This window comes from Saccopteryx leptura, chromosome 1 (genome assembly GCF_036850995.1).
Source record: "Saccopteryx leptura isolate mSacLep1 chromosome 1, mSacLep1_pri_phased_curated, whole genome shotgun sequence".
NCBI classification, from domain to species: domain Eukaryota; kingdom Metazoa; phylum Chordata; class Mammalia; order Chiroptera; family Emballonuridae; genus Saccopteryx; species Saccopteryx leptura.
The window spans coordinates 55,103,005-55,122,447 of NC_089503.1; the positions used below are offsets into that span (position 1 = coordinate 55,103,005).

The 19,443-nt window shown below is 36.9% G+C and overlaps 1 protein-coding gene across 8 annotated transcripts in view; it reads left to right on the forward strand.

The window, feature by feature from the left end:
- Positions 1-19,443, forward strand: part of LOC136394159 (tripartite motif-containing protein 5-like) — a 119,281-nt gene that overhangs the window by 88,728 nt on the left and 11,110 nt on the right. The window contains exons 4-8 of one of the 8 annotated variants that reach the window (XM_066366909.1): positions 489-719; positions 14,500-14,522; positions 15,833-15,933; positions 16,221-16,247; positions 16,520-18,207. The exons of 3 other annotated variants lie outside the window; for them this stretch is intronic. In XM_066366909.1, coding sequence (XP_066223006.1) covers positions 489-719; positions 14,500-14,522; positions 15,833-15,933; positions 16,221-16,247; positions 16,520-17,100 — 963 coding nt within the window. In that variant the 3' untranslated portion in view covers positions 17,101-18,207. Of the gene's footprint in view, positions 1-488; positions 720-13,159; positions 13,269-14,499; positions 14,523-14,715; positions 14,875-15,832; positions 15,934-16,220; positions 16,248-16,519; positions 18,210-19,443 lie in introns of those variants that run through there. 4 more of the 8 variants (XM_066366920.1, XR_010749170.1, XM_066366949.1 and 1 more) reach the window with 4 other exon arrangements.

The following is a 19,443-nucleotide window of genomic DNA, read 5'->3' on the forward strand; positions in this document are numbered from 1 at the left end:
TTTCTCTGATAGGAGTGGGCTGAAAATAAACATGTCACAAATTAACACAAATATTTGTAGGTTTGTCATTCTCATAGAGAATCTGGTGAGGATGGCTAATGAATTCTTTGTTCATTTCTTTCAATATTTCGAGTCTTTAATGCTTCCAGAGGTCATGGCGCTGTCCCTGGTGTTTAATGTTAGAAAGAGGGTGGTGAGGGAGTCAGGAGTAATGCAGGGTGGCATGACTGTCCTGGGCAGTTGTGTGATAGTCATGCTATACCCAGGTGTCTCATTTTGGTTCAGGATTAGCCTTAATAATCTGGACTTTAGGCCATGGTTTTTGGAATGTAATAAAGAGTAAATAATAGGAAAAGTCAGCCTCCCCAAGAATTGCTCTTCTGCTCCATCCCCCCTCTTTATGAGAACTTCCATATTAAAGAATTCTTTTATTGGCTTCATCTCTGCCTGATAGCATGAGTCCCTTTCTCTTTTTTTCAATTCTAAAGCATCACATACAAAGTGAGAGCCAACGTGTTCAGAAGTGTTTTCAAAAATTGAGAGATATCCTGGCCAATGAAGAGCAAATTAACCTGCAAAAGCTGGAGAAGGTTGAGGAAGAAATTCTCTGTGACCTGGAACAGGATGAGAATGAGCTGGTCCAACAGAGCCAGTTGGTGAGAAATCTCATCTCAGATCTGGAGCATCGGTTGCAGATGTCAACAATGGAGATGCTGCAGGTAGGACTTGGGAAGAAAGCTTAGCATCTGAACTTGAGGAAAATAAAGAGTAATTTTCCTTCTCTACTGTTCTTATGCTGTTCCTGGTGATACTGAGGTCCTTTTGGTCTTGAAATACCCTTCCTTACATCTCTAATTACAGGAATAGTTGAATGAATGAATTCCCAGGGAAAAATCTTGTTTTTATTAATGTATCAATTACAGTGCAAAATCTGAGAAAAGCTTTATTGTAACCAGTTATATTCTATATGGCTCTGTAGTTGTGTTTTAGCCTAGAATAGTTTTCAGATACCACTTAATGCCCCAAGAGTTTTTTTTTATTAAAGAAAAATTGATATTTTTTTCTATTTTTATTTTTTTTTAAATAAACAACTCTGCAGGATTGGTATTTTCTTAGTTTAAGTATTCAATATATTCACCAGTCAAACCAATTTCACTCTGGACCATTCTTTTTGGAAAGATTTAAAATACTTTCTTTCTTGTATTAGATTTTCTTAGCTTTTCTTTTTTTTTTCATTTTATATGTCAGTTTTTGATAATGCACATTTTTAAAATATTTGTCCATTCTAAATTGTCAGATATGTAAACATAAAGGCATTATAATCCCTTTAATCTCTTTGATTTCTATTGTAGTCACAGTAATGTTCTCTCTTTTACTTATGAATGATGATTTACTTTTTGGGGGGTCAATTTAGGTATGATTGGTTAAATTTTCTGGTGTTATTCCAAAACAAGTTTATTTTTTTTGATTTATCTATTTTCTACCTTTCTATATAATTGATTTCTGGTGTCAATTATATAGTTTCCTCTGTGTATATATGTATATGCAATGCACACATGAATCTGTGTGTATTGTTCAGCTTGCTGTTATTTTTCTTAAGTGGAATTTAGACCACTGATTTTATACAGTCAATTTTGTTATCATTTTAATGATATCAATAATTAGTTTTAGTATATTCCATGCTTTTTGTTTATTGTATTTTCAATCATTTTTATTTATATTGAAATTTCCTTTGTGATTTGTGCTTTTGTTAACCCTTAGAACATTTGAAACTATGTTAATTTACAAATAGGTGGTGACATTTTACGTTTTCTTCTACTGTGTATTTTAAATTTAATCACTCAATCAGAAAACATGTATTTTATTATTTTAGTCTTTTACTATTGACACAATTTATAGCCTAAAATAGTGTATGCCCATTTTTTATATGAATTTGAAAACAATGTGTATTGTGCATTAATTGAGTGACAAAGTCTAGAAATGCCAGTTAGATTGATCTGATTTATAATGTCGGTCATATGTTCTACATTCTTGATCCTTTTATTATTCATATTTTTGTTATATATCTTCTTTTCTTAAGGCCCTTTAACATTTCTTGTAATAACGATTTGGTGGTGGTGAACTCTTTCAGCTTTTTCTTATCTGTGAAGCTCTTTATGTCTCCTTCAATTCTAAGTGATTGTTTTGCTGGGTAGAGTAGCTAGGTTGTAGATACTTGCTTTTCATCACCTTGAATATTTCATGCTAATTCCTTCCATCTTCAGAGCTTTTAGTGAAAATCAGTTGATAGTCTTGTTGGAGCTCCCTTGTAGGTAACTAATTGCTTTTCTCTTGCTGATTTTAATATTCTTTATTATTCTTCATTTCTTACTAGGTCTTTTTTATGCTTTATATCTTTTCTTTTTATGTTTGCTATATCTCAGTGAGAGAGAGGTTCTTGCTGAGATCATCTCATATTTCTCTAAGTTCATTGGGCATCCTTATAACCAGTGCTTAGAATTCTGAATCTGGTAGGTTGCTTCTTTCTTTTGTTTAGTCATTTTTTAAAAAAATTTTGTCTTGATCTTCCATCTGCAACATGTTTCTCTTTCTCCTCATTTTGGCTTTCTCTCTATGTTTATTTGTTTGTATTAAGTATATCTGCCATGTCTCTCAATCTAAGCAGAGTGGCGTTTGGGTGCAGTTCCCCTGTTCACCAAGCCAAGCACTTCAGAAATGTTCATGTGTGGATTATGTGTACTCTGCTGTAGAAGAGTAGTTGAGCCTTGATTGCTGTTGACATGTTGATGGATGGGATTGATCTTCTGGCTGAGTAGCTGTTTAGAATGGCATTAACTACAGTAAGCAAACTATTATACGATGGCTCTCTTTATGAACAATGATTCATTTTAACAGGGCTCTAGTGCTTGCTGGGTCCACCCTTTGTGTGTGTAATTTGTGGTGCAAATTGGGAGGTGCTCTGGAGTGTTTTGAACCTGGCAACCAAGTTTGTTGGTCCTGGAGCCTCTTGGTGTGTGCTAAGGTCAGCCACTGCCTGTGTCTGGCCCAGCACCACCTTTTTAAGCTACAAAGTGATCTGAGGTTGCTGGTTGTCTATGTTGGGCTTGAAGGTGTATTGCAGAGGCTATGTTGTATCCAAGGTCAGCTGCCATTATTGTAAGATGGGGTCCCTTTGCAAGAGGTAAAGGGCTCCCTGAGGTCAGCTACTGTTTGTGTGTCATTTGTGGATATTTGAAAGACTGAAGAAAAACCATCAGTGCAAGCTATTAAGTGAGCTGCTTGTATAGCTTAACCTCGGAAAGAGATTCGGACAGAGGCTTGAATTGGGTGCTGTGGGGTCTTAGAGAATCACCAGGATGGGGTAAGAATGGTGTTAGCCAGGTTAGTAGAGACTCAGATTTGGTGTTGTCCTGCCCCTGTAAGCTATGTATGCCTAGGGGTCAACAAGAGAACAATGGCAACTGCTGGCACGTTAGTCCCTGGAAGATTCACTTCTTCAGCCTTTGATCTGAAGCCAGACAATTCATTTTCTTCAAATATGTTTCTGATACTTTGCAAGCTTTGTCCATTTTTTTAGAACTTAGCACAAGTGTTTGTGGGTGAGTGATTCAGTGGTAGAGCACTTTAAGAGATTGCTTGGGTCTACAGTTTTCCTCCATCTCACCTGGACTGAGTTCTTGTTGCTTTTCATTCTTCCAGGCACTGGTACTTTTGGCAGAGGAGCTTATTGTGGGGCTAGGACTCATCATTCCTTAAATGGAACTTCAGCAGCAAAGATATTCCCTTCGTTTCTTTTTTTTTATAGATAAATTTTTATTAATGTTAATGGGGTGACATCAATAAATCAGGGTACATATATTCAAAGAAAACATATCCAGATTATCTTGTCATTCAGTTATGTTGCATACCATCACCCAAAGTCAGATTGTCCTCTGTCACCCTTTATCTAGTTTTCTTTGTGCCCTTCGCCCTCCCCCTTCCCTCCTTCCCTCCCACGCCCCCCTCCCCCCCACCCCCAGTAACCACCACACTCTTGTCCATGTCTCTTAGTCTCATTTTTATGTCCCAACAATATATAAAATCATGTAGATCTTGGTTTTTTCTTTTATTGTTATTTTTTTTCTTTCTTTTTTTTTTTAGTTTTATTTTTTTAATGGGGTGACATCAATAAATCAGGGTACATATATTCAAAGAAAACATGTCCAGGTTATCTTGTCATTCAATTATGTTGCATACCCATCACCCAAAATCAGAATGTCCTCTGTTACCTTCTATCTAGTTTTCTTTGTGCCCCTTTTCCTCTCCCTCTCCCCCCACCCCCGGTTTTTTCTGATTTACTAATTTCACTCCGTATAATGTTATCAAGATTCCACCATTTTGTTGTAAATGATCTGATGTCATCATTTCTTATGGCAGAGTAGTATTCCATAGTGTATATGTGCCACATCTTCTTTATCCAGTCTTCTATTGAAGGGCATTTTGGTTGTTTCCATGTCTTCGCCACTGTGAACAATGCTGCAATGAACATGGGGCTACATGTGTCTTTACGTATCAATGTTTCTGAGTTTTGCGGTATATACCCAGTAGAGGGATTGCTGGGTCATAAGGTAGTTCTGTTTTCAGTTTTTTGAGGAACCACCATACTTTCTTCCATAATGGTTGTACTACTTTACAGTCCCACCAACAGTGAATGAGAGTTCCTTTTTCTCCACAGCCTCTCCAGCATTTGCTATTACCTGTCTTGTTTATAATAGCTAATCTAACAGGTGTGAGGTGGTATCAGATTGTAGTTTTGATTTGCATTTTTCTAATAACTAATGAAGATGGGCATTTTTTCATATATCTGTTGGCCATTTGTATTTCTTCCTGGGAGAAGTGTCTGTTCATGTCCTCTTCCCATTTTTTTATTGGATTGTTTGTTTGTTTGTTGTTGAGTTTTATGAGTTCTTTGTAAATTTTGGATATTAGGCCCTTATCTGAGCTGTTGTTTGAAAATAGCATCTCCCATTTAGTTGACTGTTTATTTTGTTGTCAGTTTCTCTTGCTGAGAAAAAACTTTTTAGTCTGATGTAGTCCCATTCATTTATCTTTGCCTTCACTTCTCTTGCCTTTGGAGTCCAATTCATAAAATGCTTTTTAAAACCCAGGTCCATGAGTTTAGTACCTATGTCTTCTTCTATGTACTTTATTGTTTCAGGTCTTATATTAGGTCTTTGATCCATTTTAAATTAATTTTTGTACAATGGGACAAGCTGTAGTCGAGTTTCATTCTTTTGCATGTGGCTTTCCAGTTTTCCCAGCATCATTTGTTGAAGAGGCTTTCTTTTCTCCATTGTGTGTTGTTGGCCCCTTTATCAAAAATTATTTGACCATATATATATGTGGTTTTATTACTGGACTTTCTATTCTGTTCCATTGGTCTGAGTGTCTTTTTTTCTGCCAATACCATGCTGTTTTGATTGTCATAGCCCTATAATATAGTTTGAAGTAGGTATTGTAATGCCCCAGCTTCATTCTTTTTCCTTAGGATTGCTTTGGCTAATCGGCGTTTTTTATAGTTTCATATAAATCTGATGATTTTTTGTTCCATTTCTTTAAAGAATGTCATAGGAATTTTGATGGGAATTGCATTAAATTTATATATTGCTTTGGGTAATATGGCCATCTTGCTTTTATTTATTCTTTCTATCCACGAACAAGGAATATTTTTTTCCATCTCATTGTATCTTTTTTGATTTCCCTTAACAATGCTTTGTAGTTTTTGTTATATAGGTCCTTTATATTCTTTGTTATGTTTATTCCTAGGTATTTTTTGTTGTTGTTGTTGCAATCATGAAGGGGATTATTTTTTTGAGTTCATTTTCTAATATTTTATTGTTGGCATATAGAAAGGCTATGGACTTTTGTATGTTAATTTTGTATCCTGCGACCTTACTGTATTGGTTTATTGTTTCTAGTAATCTTTTTGTGGAGTCTTTGGGGTTTTCAATGTATAGGATCATATCATCTGCAAAAAGTGATACCTTTTCTTCTTCTTTTCCGATATGGATGCCTTTTATTTCTTTCTCTTGTCTGATTGCTCTGGCCAGAACTTCTAGCACCATGTTAAATAAGAGTGGAGAGAGTAAACAACCCTGTCTTGTTCCTGATTTAAGATGGAAAGTACTCAGTTTTATGACATTTAATATGATGTTGGCTGATGGTTTATCATATATGGCCTTTATCATGTTGAGATATTTTCCTTCTATTCCCAATTTGTTGAGTGTCTTAAACATAATGTTGTGTTGTATTTTATCGAATGCCTTTTCTGCATCTATTGATAAGATCATGTGGATTTTGTTCTTTGTTTTGTTGATATGGTATATTATGTTAACTGTTTTACATATGTTGAACCATCCTTGAGATTCTGGGATGCATCCCACTTGATCATGATGTATTATTTTTTTAATATGTTGTTGTATTCGATTTGCCAGTATTTTGTTTAGTATTTTAGCATCTGTATTCATTAGAAATATTGGTCAATAATTTTCTTTTTTTGTGCCGTCCTTGCCAGGTTTCGGAATGAGGGTTATGTTAGCCTCATAAAATGTGTTTGAAAGTATTGCTTCTTCTTCAGTTTTTTGGAAGACTTTGAGTAGAATAGGAATCAAGTCTTTGAATGTTTGATAGAATTCACTAGTATAACCGTCTGGGCCTGGACTTTTATTTTTGGGGAGGTTTTTAATAACTTTTTCTATTTCTTCCCTGCTAATCGGTCTGTTTAGGCTTTCTGCTTCTTCATGACTCAGTCTAGGAAGGTTGTATTGTTCCAGGAATTTATCCATTTCTTCTAGATTGTTGAATTTGGTGGCATATAGTTTTTCATATTATTCTACAATAATTCTTTTTATATCTATGATGTCTGTGGTGATTTCTCCTCTTTCATTTTGGTTTTGTTTATATGAGTCCTTTCTCTTTTTTCCTTGGTGAGTCTTGCCAAGGGTTTGTCAATTTTGTTGATCTTTTCAAAGAACGAGCTCCTTGTTTTATTAATTTTTTCTATAGTTTTTCTGTTCTCTAATTCATTTATTTCTGCTCTGATTTTTATTATCTCCTTTCTTCGGCTGGTTTTGGGTTGTCTTTGTTCTTCCTTTTCTTGTTCCTTAAGGTCTGAAGTTAAGTATTCACTTGGGCTCTCTCTTGTTTGTTCATGTGGGCGTGAAGTGATATGAACTTCCCTCTTATTACTGCTTTTGCTGCATCCCAGAGATTCTGATATGTTGTATTGTCATTTTCATTTGTCTGTATATATCTTTTGATCTCTGAGCTTATTTCTTCTTTGACCCTTTCATTTTTTTTTAATTTTATTTATTTATTTTTGTATTATTCCGAAGCTGGAAACGGGGAGAGACAGTCAAACAGACTTTCACATGCGCCCGACTGGGATCCACCCGGCACGCCCACCAGGGGGCGACGCTCTGCCCACCAGAGGGCGATGCTCTGCCCCTCTGGGGCATCGTTCTGTCTTGATCCAAGTCACTCTAGCGCCTGGTGCAGAGGCCAAGGAGCCATCCCCAGCGCCTGGGCCATCTTTGCTCCAATGGAGCCTCGCTGTGGGAGGGGAAGAGAGAGATAGAGAGGAAGGAGAGGGGGCCCTTCCACACAGATGGGTGCTTCTCCTGTGTGCCCTGGCTGGGAATCGAACCCGGGACCCCTTGCACGCCAGGCCGACGCTCTACCACTGAGCCAATCGGCCAGGGCCAATTCATTTTTTAAAAGTATGTTGTTTAGTTTCCACATTTTTGTCATTTTATTTCCCTCTTTTATGCAGTTGAATTCTAGTTTCAAGGCTTTGTGATGAGAAAATATGCTTGATACAATTTCAATTTTTCTGAATTTGCTGATGTTATTTTTGTGGCCCAACATATGGTCAATTCTTGAGAATGTTCCATGTACACTAGAGGAAAATGTATATTTTGTCGCTTTGGGATGAAGTGTCCTGTAGATGTCTATCATATCCAGGTGCTCTATTGTTTCATTTAAGGCCAATATATCTTTATTGATTCTCTGTTTGGATAACCGATCTAGAGCCATCAGTGGTGTATTGAGATCTCCAAGTATGATTGTATTTTTGTCAGTTTTTGTTTTTAGGTCAATAAGTAGCTGTCTTATATATTTTGGTGCTCCTTGGTTTGGTACATATATATTAAGAATTGTTATTTCTTCTTAATTCCATGTCCCCTTAATCATTATGAAATGACCACTTTTGTCCCTGAGTACTTTTGCTGTCTTGTAGTCAGCATTATTAGATATGAGTATTGCTACACCTACTTTTTTTTGGATGTTCTTTGCTTGGAGTATTGTTTTCCAGCCTTTCACTTTGAATTTGTTTTCATCCTTGTTGTTTAGTTGTGTTTCTTGTGGGCAGCATACAGTTGGATTTTCTTTTTTAATCCATTCTGCTACTCTGTGTCTTTTTATTGGTGAGTGTAATTCATTTACATTTAGTGTAATTATTGACACTTGTGGATTCTCTATTGCCATTTTATAAATTGCTTTCTGTTAGTTTTGTATCTTGTTTGATTCTTCTCTTTTGTTTTTCTATCATTTGTTGTTTGTTTTTGTTCCATACTTCTTTCTTCTGTTGCTACCTTTTTTAAGTCATGTGCTTCTGTGATGGTTTTTTCAAGGGTGGTTACCATTAAGTAATGAAAAGGATACCTACCATATTCATTGTAGTACCTTATCTTGTGAGTGTTTCTGCACTTCATCGTCCTTTGCTACTGTTAATCTCCGTCCTCTCCCCTTTTTTTTGCTTTTGTTGTCACAGTTTAAATTTGGTTTTATTGTCTTCTTGGTGGAGCTTTTACTTGTGGTTTTGTTTTGTTTTATTCTTTGGATCTGGTTTGAAAAACCCCTTTAGTATTTCCTGGAGTGGGGGTTTTCTGATGATAAATTCCCTCATCTTTTCTGTATCTGTGAATGTTTTTATTTCTCCTTCATACTTGAAGGATAACTTTGATGGGTGTAGTATTCTTGGCTGAAAGTTCCTCTCTTTCAGGGCTTTAAATATTGGGGTCCACTCTCTAGCTTGTAGAATTTCTGCTGAAAAATCTGATGATAATCTAATAGGCCTTTCTTTATATGTTGTATTCTTCTTTTCCCTGGCTGCCTTGAGAATTTTTTCTTTGTCGTTGGTTTTTGTCATTTTCATTATGATGTGCCTTGGAATAAGTTTGTTGTGGTTAAGAAAACTCGAAGTTCTGTTTGCTTCTTGAATTTGAGGCTTTAGTTCTTTCCACAGGCTTGGGAAGTTCTCGTCTATTATTTGTTTGAATATATTCTCCATTCCATTTTCTCTCTCTTCTCCCTCTGATATACCTATTATTCTTATGTTATTCTTTTTGATGGAATGAGATAATTCCTGTAGGGCTTTCTCATTTTTTAAATTTTTGAGTCTCTCTCTTCTTCTCTCTGTTGTGCCTCAAATTGCTTGTCTTCTATGTCACTAATCCTATCTTCTATCTGGCCTGTTCTATTAGCTAAGCTTGTTACCTCATTTTTCAGTTTATGAATTGAGTTTTTCATCTCTGTTTGATTTGTTTTTATAGTTTCAATTTCCTCGGTAATATATTCTTTGTGTTTGTTGATTTGTTTTCTGAGCTCCCTAAATTGCCTTTCTGTGTTTTCTTGTATATCTCTGATTTCTTGTATTTTTAGGATTTCTATTTTAAATTCTCTGTCATTTAGCTCCAAGGTTTCCAATATATTAAATTTTTTCTCCATAGATTTTTTCACATCTATCTGTGTTACTTCGCTTTCTTTTGTATCCATGATATTTCATTTCCTTTTTTTTTAATGGCATCTGAGGGTGGTCTTGTTGATAGCATTAATGAAAATTAATAATGAGTAAAAAGTAGAGAGAAAAAGTAAAAAAAAATTTGGAAAAAAATCCCAATAATAATTTATTATTTTCCTCCCCTTTTCTTTCTTCTCTTCCCCTCCTCTTCCCTCCTCCTTAAGAAAATATTGTGATAAACTGTGAATTATATTATGCTAAATGGAACAAAAACTGCCTATAACAGAGGGCCTGAGTTGGGGGAAACTGTTCAAGGGGCAAAAAAGGAAGTAGGGACCCACAAAATGCATATGAGGAAAAAATTTGGGTCAAGTATAAAATGATTTGCTTGTAAGTGATGGTCGATTAAGAGATATAATGAGAGGAAAAAGATAGAAACCAGAAAAGGGGGGAAAAAACTATTATATTAAGTGGAGCAAAGACTGAATAGAATGGAGATTCTGGGTTGGGAGGAATGCTAATGAGTTAAAAAGCGAAGTAAAATGCACCCAAAATGCCACAAAAAAAACACAAAACACTTGAGTCCCAAATTAAATAATTTGTTGTGATTGAGGATTGAATGAGAGGAAAATTAAAAGGAGAAAAGAAGAAACTAATAGAAAAGGAGAAACAAGAAAAAGGGGAAAAGGAAAGGAAGAAAAAAGAAAAAAACAAAAAGAGAGAGAGAGAGAGAGAGTGTTAAGGGTTTAGGAATGTAACCCTCATGGAGAGTAAGGAAGAAGAAAATAAATAAAATGAAACACTTATGGGTAGTGTAGTTCCAGAAAAGGAAAGAGTAAGACAGGCAGAGAATAAAAGGACCAAGGTAGAGGAAATAATACTAATAAAGGCAAGAAGATGAAAGAAGCAAACAAACAAAAAAATAGTGGAACATATTATAAAGTCTGTGGATTTTTCTTGAATTTGAGAGGTTAACTTCTTCTTTCCTTTTCTTTCCTCTCCCTCTTCCTGTTGGTGACTTTGTACCCCAGGCTCTGCCCCTGTGGCATGCTTAGGTAGGGATTTATAGTTGATGAGATGCTACGGCAATGTCATATATTTGGTTTCAGTCTTTTTGGTAGTCAAGGCTTGTTAGCGTTTGCAGGCTCCAACAATGAGAGAGTCTGTTTTCCCGGAGCCTCTCTCCTAGTCTCTCCTTCCTGAATTAGCAGCCTGATGATCCAGCTATGAGGCTGCCGCTGCCTCTGCCTGGGGAGTAAGAGGCTCAAAGAGCTGGCAAATCCCCACTCTATCCCCACTCAACACAGGGCTCTGGGTAAGGCTCTGGCAGTCAGAGCAGCCAGTGTAATCAGGCAAGGCTGGGAGCCAATTGCTTTCAAGGTGACTTTCTATGAGCCTCCAGGCCTGTTCAGCACACCTAGCACTCTGTGGGACCACTCTCCCCAGGCTTTCCGCACTTTGTAGCCTGTTTTGGCTGGGAAGAAGATGCACTAGTCGCTGCCTGCAGTACAGGAGGGCTTAACACTGCCAAGTCCCTCTTTTTAGCATATATGCCTGAGTATGCAAGCTCTGCCAATCAGAAGTTGCCCCCACCCCTTTAGCAAGAGGCACTAAAAAATATTACGCCTCTTGTCTTGGATACCTGAACTGAGAGAGATCTTGTCAATTAAAGCCCCGTAGGTCAGTTGGGAGGTGAGCAGCCTGTGGGTTAAGCTAATTTCAGGGATTGGATCCGTGGAATTTCTCCAGAATGAACTGCAAGGTGCACGCCCCTCCCCCAATGCTTGATTGTTAGCTTGAATGGTTGGGTGAGGTGCCCCACCCGTCTAGAGAAGCTCGGGTGTAGGGAAGTTCGCTTTGGCGCACTCCCAGTGCACTGCTGGCAGCTGCTGCTCATGGTGCGGGCGGTCACTCATGCGCGGGTGGTTGTTCTTTGCATGCGTGGGCTACTTGCACACGAGGCTGAACTGCTTGTGGCGTGGCATGCGGGAGGCCGGGCTGCTCGTGGCGCGGGAGGCTGGGATGCTTGCGGTGCACGCGGGTGGCGCGGTGCACGGGTGTTTGCTTGCATGGGCTGATTCACCACAGGCACACTCTTTCCTCGGCTTGAACAAACGTCCGTGCCGCAGCCTAGCTACCTCCACACCCTTAGCTCCTCCCAACTCTCAGTTCCAAGTGAAAGCAGCCTTTGCTCAGGTTAGTGAGGAAGGCAGAGAGTTTCTTTGTCCGACTTATTTCCTTCAGGATTGATTATATATTTAGTCAAATTTTCGCTTGACGCTACCTTCACCTTCAGGGTGTGGAAGTATTGGATGCTCCAAGGATAGATTTTTCTGTCTCTGGTTGATGAATTTGTTGAAATTTTGGGGAGATTTTTCGGTCGTGCTCCTCACGGTGCCATTTCTATCCCCTTCGTTTCTTAAACCCCATTCATGAATGTGAGACCACCCAATTTTGTTTCTTCACTTCTTACCCATCTTCCAGGTGACTTCTTCTTTATATTAGTTTTAGGAGTTTTGTTTGGTTCATACTAATGTTGTTCTCAAGAGAGGTTACTCTGTAATTTAGTTATGATTTTCATGTGAGTGTAGGAGGAGATGAACACAGCATTTACTTACTCCATCATTTTCACCAGAACTCTTTATATTTTGGCCATATTTGTGTCCTTAAATTCAAAATGTTTCTTTTATATTTGGCATTAATTGAAATTGCTTTTTATTTAATCCTAAAATCTCTGCATTTTAATTAGTGGAATAAGACCATAACATTTAATACAATTGTCAATGTAGCTCTACTAATTTGTGTTGTGTTCATTGTTTCTATATTTTGCCTGCAATTTTCATTGTTCTATTTCTTATTGTCTAGCTTTTTTTGAGTTAAACAAGAATTTCCAGTATAAAGTTTTAAGTTCTACTATTCATTTATTTTGGTGGTGGTTGCTCTTTTTCTTACAATATGCATGTTATTTTATCATGATCTACTTCAGATTAGTACTAAATTAATTGCAATAGAAATGTATGAATTACATATAAAGCAATAAATAAAATTGCTTTATATTATTCTAGAAACATCACAATGATATTTTAATAAGGGCACCTGATTCAGTGAAGACCAAAACCATGCAGGCCACATAATTATTTGATATAATTAGGAAGACAAGTTCTCCTTTTTCCTGTAACTTATATGAGGAGATTTATATTTTTACTATGAACTGAGGATATAGTCAATATAGATGAAATAAATAGAATTTAGAGAATGAAAGGACCAGATCCTGATGACAATATGTGAGCTTCAAACTTACGTTTTGATTAAAGTTACAACGGTTTTTAAATATTCTTTCTTTACTTCATCAACTTTTAATTTTTTTGTCATATACAACAGAAAGGCCCTAATACAGAGACCAAAGCAATTTTTTTGCATGTGTGGACCCAGTGGTTGGTCTCCTTTTTGTTGTCATAGAAGATGTTATTCTGAGATAAAGGAGGCAAAGTGTATTGGTACGTATGTGTGAAAACAAAAAATATATGATAATGAGAAATTTAAGATTGTTAAAAACTGTTAATGATATGAATTAAGCCAGCTTGGTGGAGATTGTAATGCACATATAGGACAGTGACTGAGTGATATTGGTAACATGGACAAAGGGGAATAAGGGAGGAAACTGTGTGGTGAAAGTACATATAAGAGATCCCAAGTTATTGGATCTTATGGGTTTTTTACTAGGGAATATATTAGCCTGTATTTAAGAGACAAATTTGAGGCCCTGGCCGGTTGGCTCAGCGGTACATAGGAGAAGCGCCTATTTGCTTCTCCACCCCCCCCCCCGCCCCACCCCTTCCTCTCTGTCTCTCTCTTCCCCTCCCACAGCCAAGGCTCCATTGGAGCAAAGATGGCTCGGGCGCTGGGGGTGGCTCCTTGGCCTCTGCCCCAGGTGCTAGAGTGGCTCTGGTCACGGCATAGCGATGCCCCGGAGGGGCAGAGCATTGCCCCCTGGTGGGCAGAGCATCGCCCCTGGTGGGTGTGCCAGGTGGATCCCGGTCGGGCGCATGCGGGAGTCTGTCTGACTGTCTCTCCCCATTTCCAGGTTCAGAAAAATACAAAAAAAAAAAAAAAAAGAGAGACAAATTTGAATAAAAATAAAAACTCAGAAATTGCACAGGTGTGTGTTAAATTTAGAGAGTGAGTTAGGTCATTTATAAATGGTGTATATAGTGAGGGACGACTTGAGACAAGTCTACATTAGTACATTTGTTTGCTTGTCTCCTCAGCAGAGTCATGTTAACTTCTTGAGGAATATGATTATTTACTTATCCTTGATTCTCCCAAGCTGGCATAATGTATTTTCAGTAATAGTTCATCACGTTATATTATGGTGAAAGAAAGAACAAACAATGGATCTTTTAAAACATCTCATGAGGATTTTTATGAACTTTAGGGGATAAAAATTAGAAGCAATATTCTTTCCTCATAAATATGTCTTACTTCCAGGCACTAGAAGCCTTATGCCAACATCACAGAGAGTCAGAATGTTTCTACCTTTTTGGAAACTTGACAACTCACATGAATCTTATGGAAAGATTGACCTGGGTCATTACTTATTGGCTCTCACATTGGGAACATCTCTATTCCCACCAAACCAGGGGGTAGAGAGGACATGATGAAGCGTTCTAAGTTAGGAGGTCTTAACAATTCTTGACTCATATTTTCTCTTTTCTTTGTAGGATGTGAATGGCATCATGGAAAGGTACATGTGGGAGACCAGAGATGGTCCATCTGTGCTATGAAAAGAGGTTTAAAGCCATTTAAGCTATCTGAAGGTTAATGAGAAAAAAGTATTACTCAGCGTTGGAAAATTTGGGTGTAGTTTTATCTTAAATTTCTGTTCATATGATCTGAGTGTTCTATAACTATTAAGAATGGGCCGTTTTCTATTATAGGAAATTTGGGTGGTGGAAGTTGCAGAGTTTGGGCCAGTAGCAGAATTAGGACCAAAATGTTGCATCATCAGAATCCTGTATTTTCATAAATTTTATTTACTCAGCATGCCTGTATATATCTGAGGTTCCACTATTTCATAGCTACTTGATCTATTATGGGTAAGTGTGTCTTCTTTACCTGCCAAGTATCCATAATTGAAGACAACATTTTTATATTTAAATTATATTAAATTTTTATATTTATATATAATTACACATATTTATATTTTGATATTTATGTACTTATATTATTAATTTTTAAATTATAAATATAATATTAATTTATAATTTAAATTAAATTAATAAGAAGAGACTAGCTCCTTCTATACAGTTATTTTTATTTTCCAATAACAGTCTTCATTTGCAAATAATGTTTTGGCCCTGGTGTAAACAATTGATACACTGTGAGTATGTACTTTTGAAGCCAGAATGGAAGGGCAGCATCCTTGTTTCTACATTTGTACACCGACTTGGCTTCATCAAGGTCTTTCACTTTGAAACTCAGACCACTATTATTAGTATGGTATTCACAGTGTCTTCTTTTCCAAGTGTTCTTGTTTTATCTGAGAACCTGAAATCTCAGATGTTATTGTGAGGGCCTCGCTAGTGGGGAGTAGAATATAAAGGTCTTGGTCCTCTCCAGACAGAATTCCCACACTTGTAATATCTCAGACAACCAGGAACCAGGTTCTGCCACCTCACTTTTATGTATTATCCCTCCCCATTCATGCAGCAACTTTCCTCACATTAATGTAAGAGACTAAAATTTCCTTTTTTTAAAAAAATGACATCTTATAATTTTATATGATTTCAGGAGGTAGACGTAAAGGTTAGTTGTTATTTTAGAAGGAATAATCTGTTCTTTTGAGAGGCTAAGGCCTTTCTAAACTGACAAAATGTTTACATATAAAGTGGGACACGAGCATGGTTCTTCTGGCTCTACAGTCAAGAGTCTCTCCTTTCTCAGGTTCCCCATGGATGTTAGCTTAAGTGCTTGAAAGGGGTCCTTAGATAGAAGTCGGTGGTTTAAGAGGCATAAAAAGTCAGAGCTGTGGAGGTCAATTTTTCTCTTTTCTAGGAGTAATGCCTTCACTCTGAAGAAACCAAAAGTTTTTAAGAAGAAAGAAAGGATAGTGTTCCAAGTTCCTGACCTGGGAGTGGTGCTGGAAGAGTTGAATGGTGAGGAATGCTAGGGCAAGAGGGTGGCTGCGGGATTCCTGTGCTGGTGGGATAAAGAGGGAGGAGGGCTCAGTCTCTAAGTGTGGACAGAGGAGACAAAGGAGGATGGATATTATGTGTGGAGGATATGGTCGTATTTAATGGGGGGTAGCCTGCTGTCTTGTTTTCCCTTTCTTTCATGCACTACCTCACATGGACCCCACTGTCTCTCCTGATCTGGAAAGAAAATAGATTTTAATGCTGAATCCTCTGCTTATATTTAATATTATGGATTTTTATCATTTCAGAGCTGACTGATGTGCGCCGTTTCTGGGGTAAGCAGATATCACAATATCGTGATACCACTCTGTCTTAACCTTCTTGCAGAATTTTACATTTGCTACTCGGTCTCCTGTCTTAAGCCCCATGTTTTCTTTCCAGACACAAACACATACATCTTAAATTTCTGTAGTGTTCTACCTCTCTCCCCAAGAATTGAACTAAGTTCTTCCCTGTTCCCATTCACATAATTCTCAAGATTTCTCTTAAAATGTCACAAATGAAGGTACCTCATATTTCTTAACCAACCTTGTAATTTTTTCTACAGTTCACGTGACCCTGTGTATTCCAATAAATCATGAAGCTGTTACCATTTCTGAGGATCAGAGAGAAGCGAGACGTGTGTCAACATTGAATACAAATTATAATAATCATATCAATGATTTTCATAATTATGCTGTTTTTGGCTCACAGATCGTCCCATCAGGAAAACATTATTGGGAGGTAGATGTGTCACAGAAAAGTGCCTGGGTCTTGGGAGTATATTGTGCACAACTCTTTAAAAAAACCTCTGCAGGGAGTGATTTTTTTCCAAGTTTTCCTTGTCCACTGAATTACTCTAGATATCAACCTAAATATGGGATTTGGGTCATAGGATTAGAGAATCAATGTCAATATAATGCTTTTGAAAATGAGTCCAGCAATTGTCCCTGGAAAAGAACTCTTTCCTTGCCTGTTCGTCCCTGTCGTGTTGGCATTTTTGTAGATTGTGAGGCGAGAACTGTATCATTTTTGAATGTCACAAACCAGGGGAATCTTATCTATAAATTCTCCTCATGTTCATTTTTTCTGGTAATATACCCATTTTTCAATCTTATGACATGTCCTGGTCCTATGACACTGTGTTAGCAAGATCCACATTCTTTTAAGAGCCTCCAGTCTTAGGTGCACATAAAGCACTGAGCTCACTCACCTACAGCATTCTCACCAACCTTTCCTTGCCGTGTCCCTTTTTTTTCCATTTCTGCTTCCTTCATTCATCAATAAGCATAAAATTTGTCTTGTGTCATATTTTTGACACCTTGTTTATATTAATAGACTATCTTAATTCTTCATTATATATAATCTAAAGTATGATGACTAATACCTCAATAAGAACACCAGTATGTAAGTGACATTTCTGCCAAAATTTTATAATCTCATTTCCTCTGCCACTGAGAAGAATAAGGAAAGCTTTTAAACTACTTTTGTATACTATTCAAGACTTGGTATAGAAGTTGTTCACTGTAGAATGAATCTCCATGGATGTGTCAGTTTTCCCACAATATTGGTTATACCTCAAGGAGTGAACGGGAAAATATCATCAATAATATGTGCTAAGAGTGGGAGTTTTGTGTCCAGAGTGTCTGAATTCAAGTGCAGTCTCTCTTTGTACATGCAGTTGTAACCTTGAATAATACACTTGAATGCAATTTACCTAAAATAGCCCAGGTATTAAAAAGCACAGCATAGTTAGATTCACTGTGAGAAGGAAAGTGTCATTAAGTATAAAACACGTGTCTCATTTTAATAAACTTTTTCTCTGCAAATCTGAAAAATATAAACTGTGCCTGTGTCTCATGGAATAGGTTTGTGCCTTTAGGGACACTAGGTTGGTTTTTACTGGAGTCTCATATTCAGATCCCAGATACCTCTGTGCTGCTGTCAAGACCACCCTGCCAGTGATAGAAAAGCCTGTGTGTATATTTGTTTGTGTCTGTGATAGTTAGAAATTTATTATAATTCTGGTTGGCTACATATTGGCCTTAATCAAATAATCTGAATTTTATATGATTCTATTTCTTATTTGTAAAAAAAAAATAAAATTTGCCTAATGTAGTATTATAAAAATTGAACAACAATGTTTTCAGTAACTTCTGGAATTTCTAGCATATAAGGCATTATCAAGTTTGCTGTTTATTAGTTTTTATTTTGCCTCTCAATGTAACTGAAAAAATAATTTTAAAATGCATATTTGTTTACTTTTAAAAATATAACCCTTGCTTTGTTTTAAGAAATAAAATAACTTGAGGAAAAGAATGACAACTTTCTTTAAACTTTAGCTAATTGTAAAATAAGTATTTTTAGCTGTATAATATCTTCCCCACCCATTTTTTGGAGTAATTCTATTTAATGAAAAGTGAATTTAAATATTAGCTCTGTTTATTCAGTTTTGAAAACTTATTCACAGTGATACAATATTCAGAAGTACAATTGTGGGATTTCTTAACAACAGTGTAGGTAAGCATTTTCTTGCCCAGGTCAGCCTTGCATTTACAGCAAGTTGATAGTTCTGAAGAAGATAAAGAGAATTCCATTCTTCTCCTTCCAATGAGATAGGAGGGGTGTATTATCTGCAATGGACGTTCATTCAGGACATGGTGGGATCCAGAGGCAGATTAAGGTCTGTTGAGGCGTCGGGCACAGAAGAAAATATTGGGCCCCTTAAACTTGGTGTCATTATAAAAAAGTTTAAAGTTGGGGTTTTGCAGGGCACTTGAGAAGTTGGGGCCCAGAGAGCATGCCCAGTGCGCTGGCCGTTAAATCTGTTTCTGGCGGTATACCCATATATTTTTGCATTTTAACTTCCCATTCCCATCACTATCAGTGCTATAAAGAAAAAATTACAGTTTGATCAAATATCATCTTTTCTCATACTTGGTTGTCCACAGGAATTTTCACAATCCTTACTTTGGGAGACTGAGAGAAAGAATTCTAAGATGGTAATATCCAGAATCCCTCTGTGGATGCACACACATTTATATTTTAGCCCTCATCTGTAGAATAGGGAAATTCATCTCTAAGTTGTTCCTTTTATCACTGCCTTTCTGTCACCATGTTGCTATTGTGACTTAATCTCTGACTCACTAGGAATAAGCTGCACTATTGTATGAGTGAGAAATGACTCTCCAAGGACATTCATGTCTTTTCATTTAATGGAATACCCTACTCAGGATGATGTATGTAATTACAAGGTAAAACCTGAACTTTTACATGCAACAAGAAAAAACTTTGTATTGAGGGACATCTACTTTTTAGCAGATGTTTCTGGCCCCTTATATGGAGCCCTCTCCAGAAAAGAATATAAAACTTTTAAGTTGCTATGAGTTTTGTTTTCTCTTCTCATTAAATTGACAGAGATAATTTCCTGAATTAAAAAGTCTGGCGTGTACCAGGTGTAAATTTGCTCTCGGCAAATCCATTCCAGAGCTT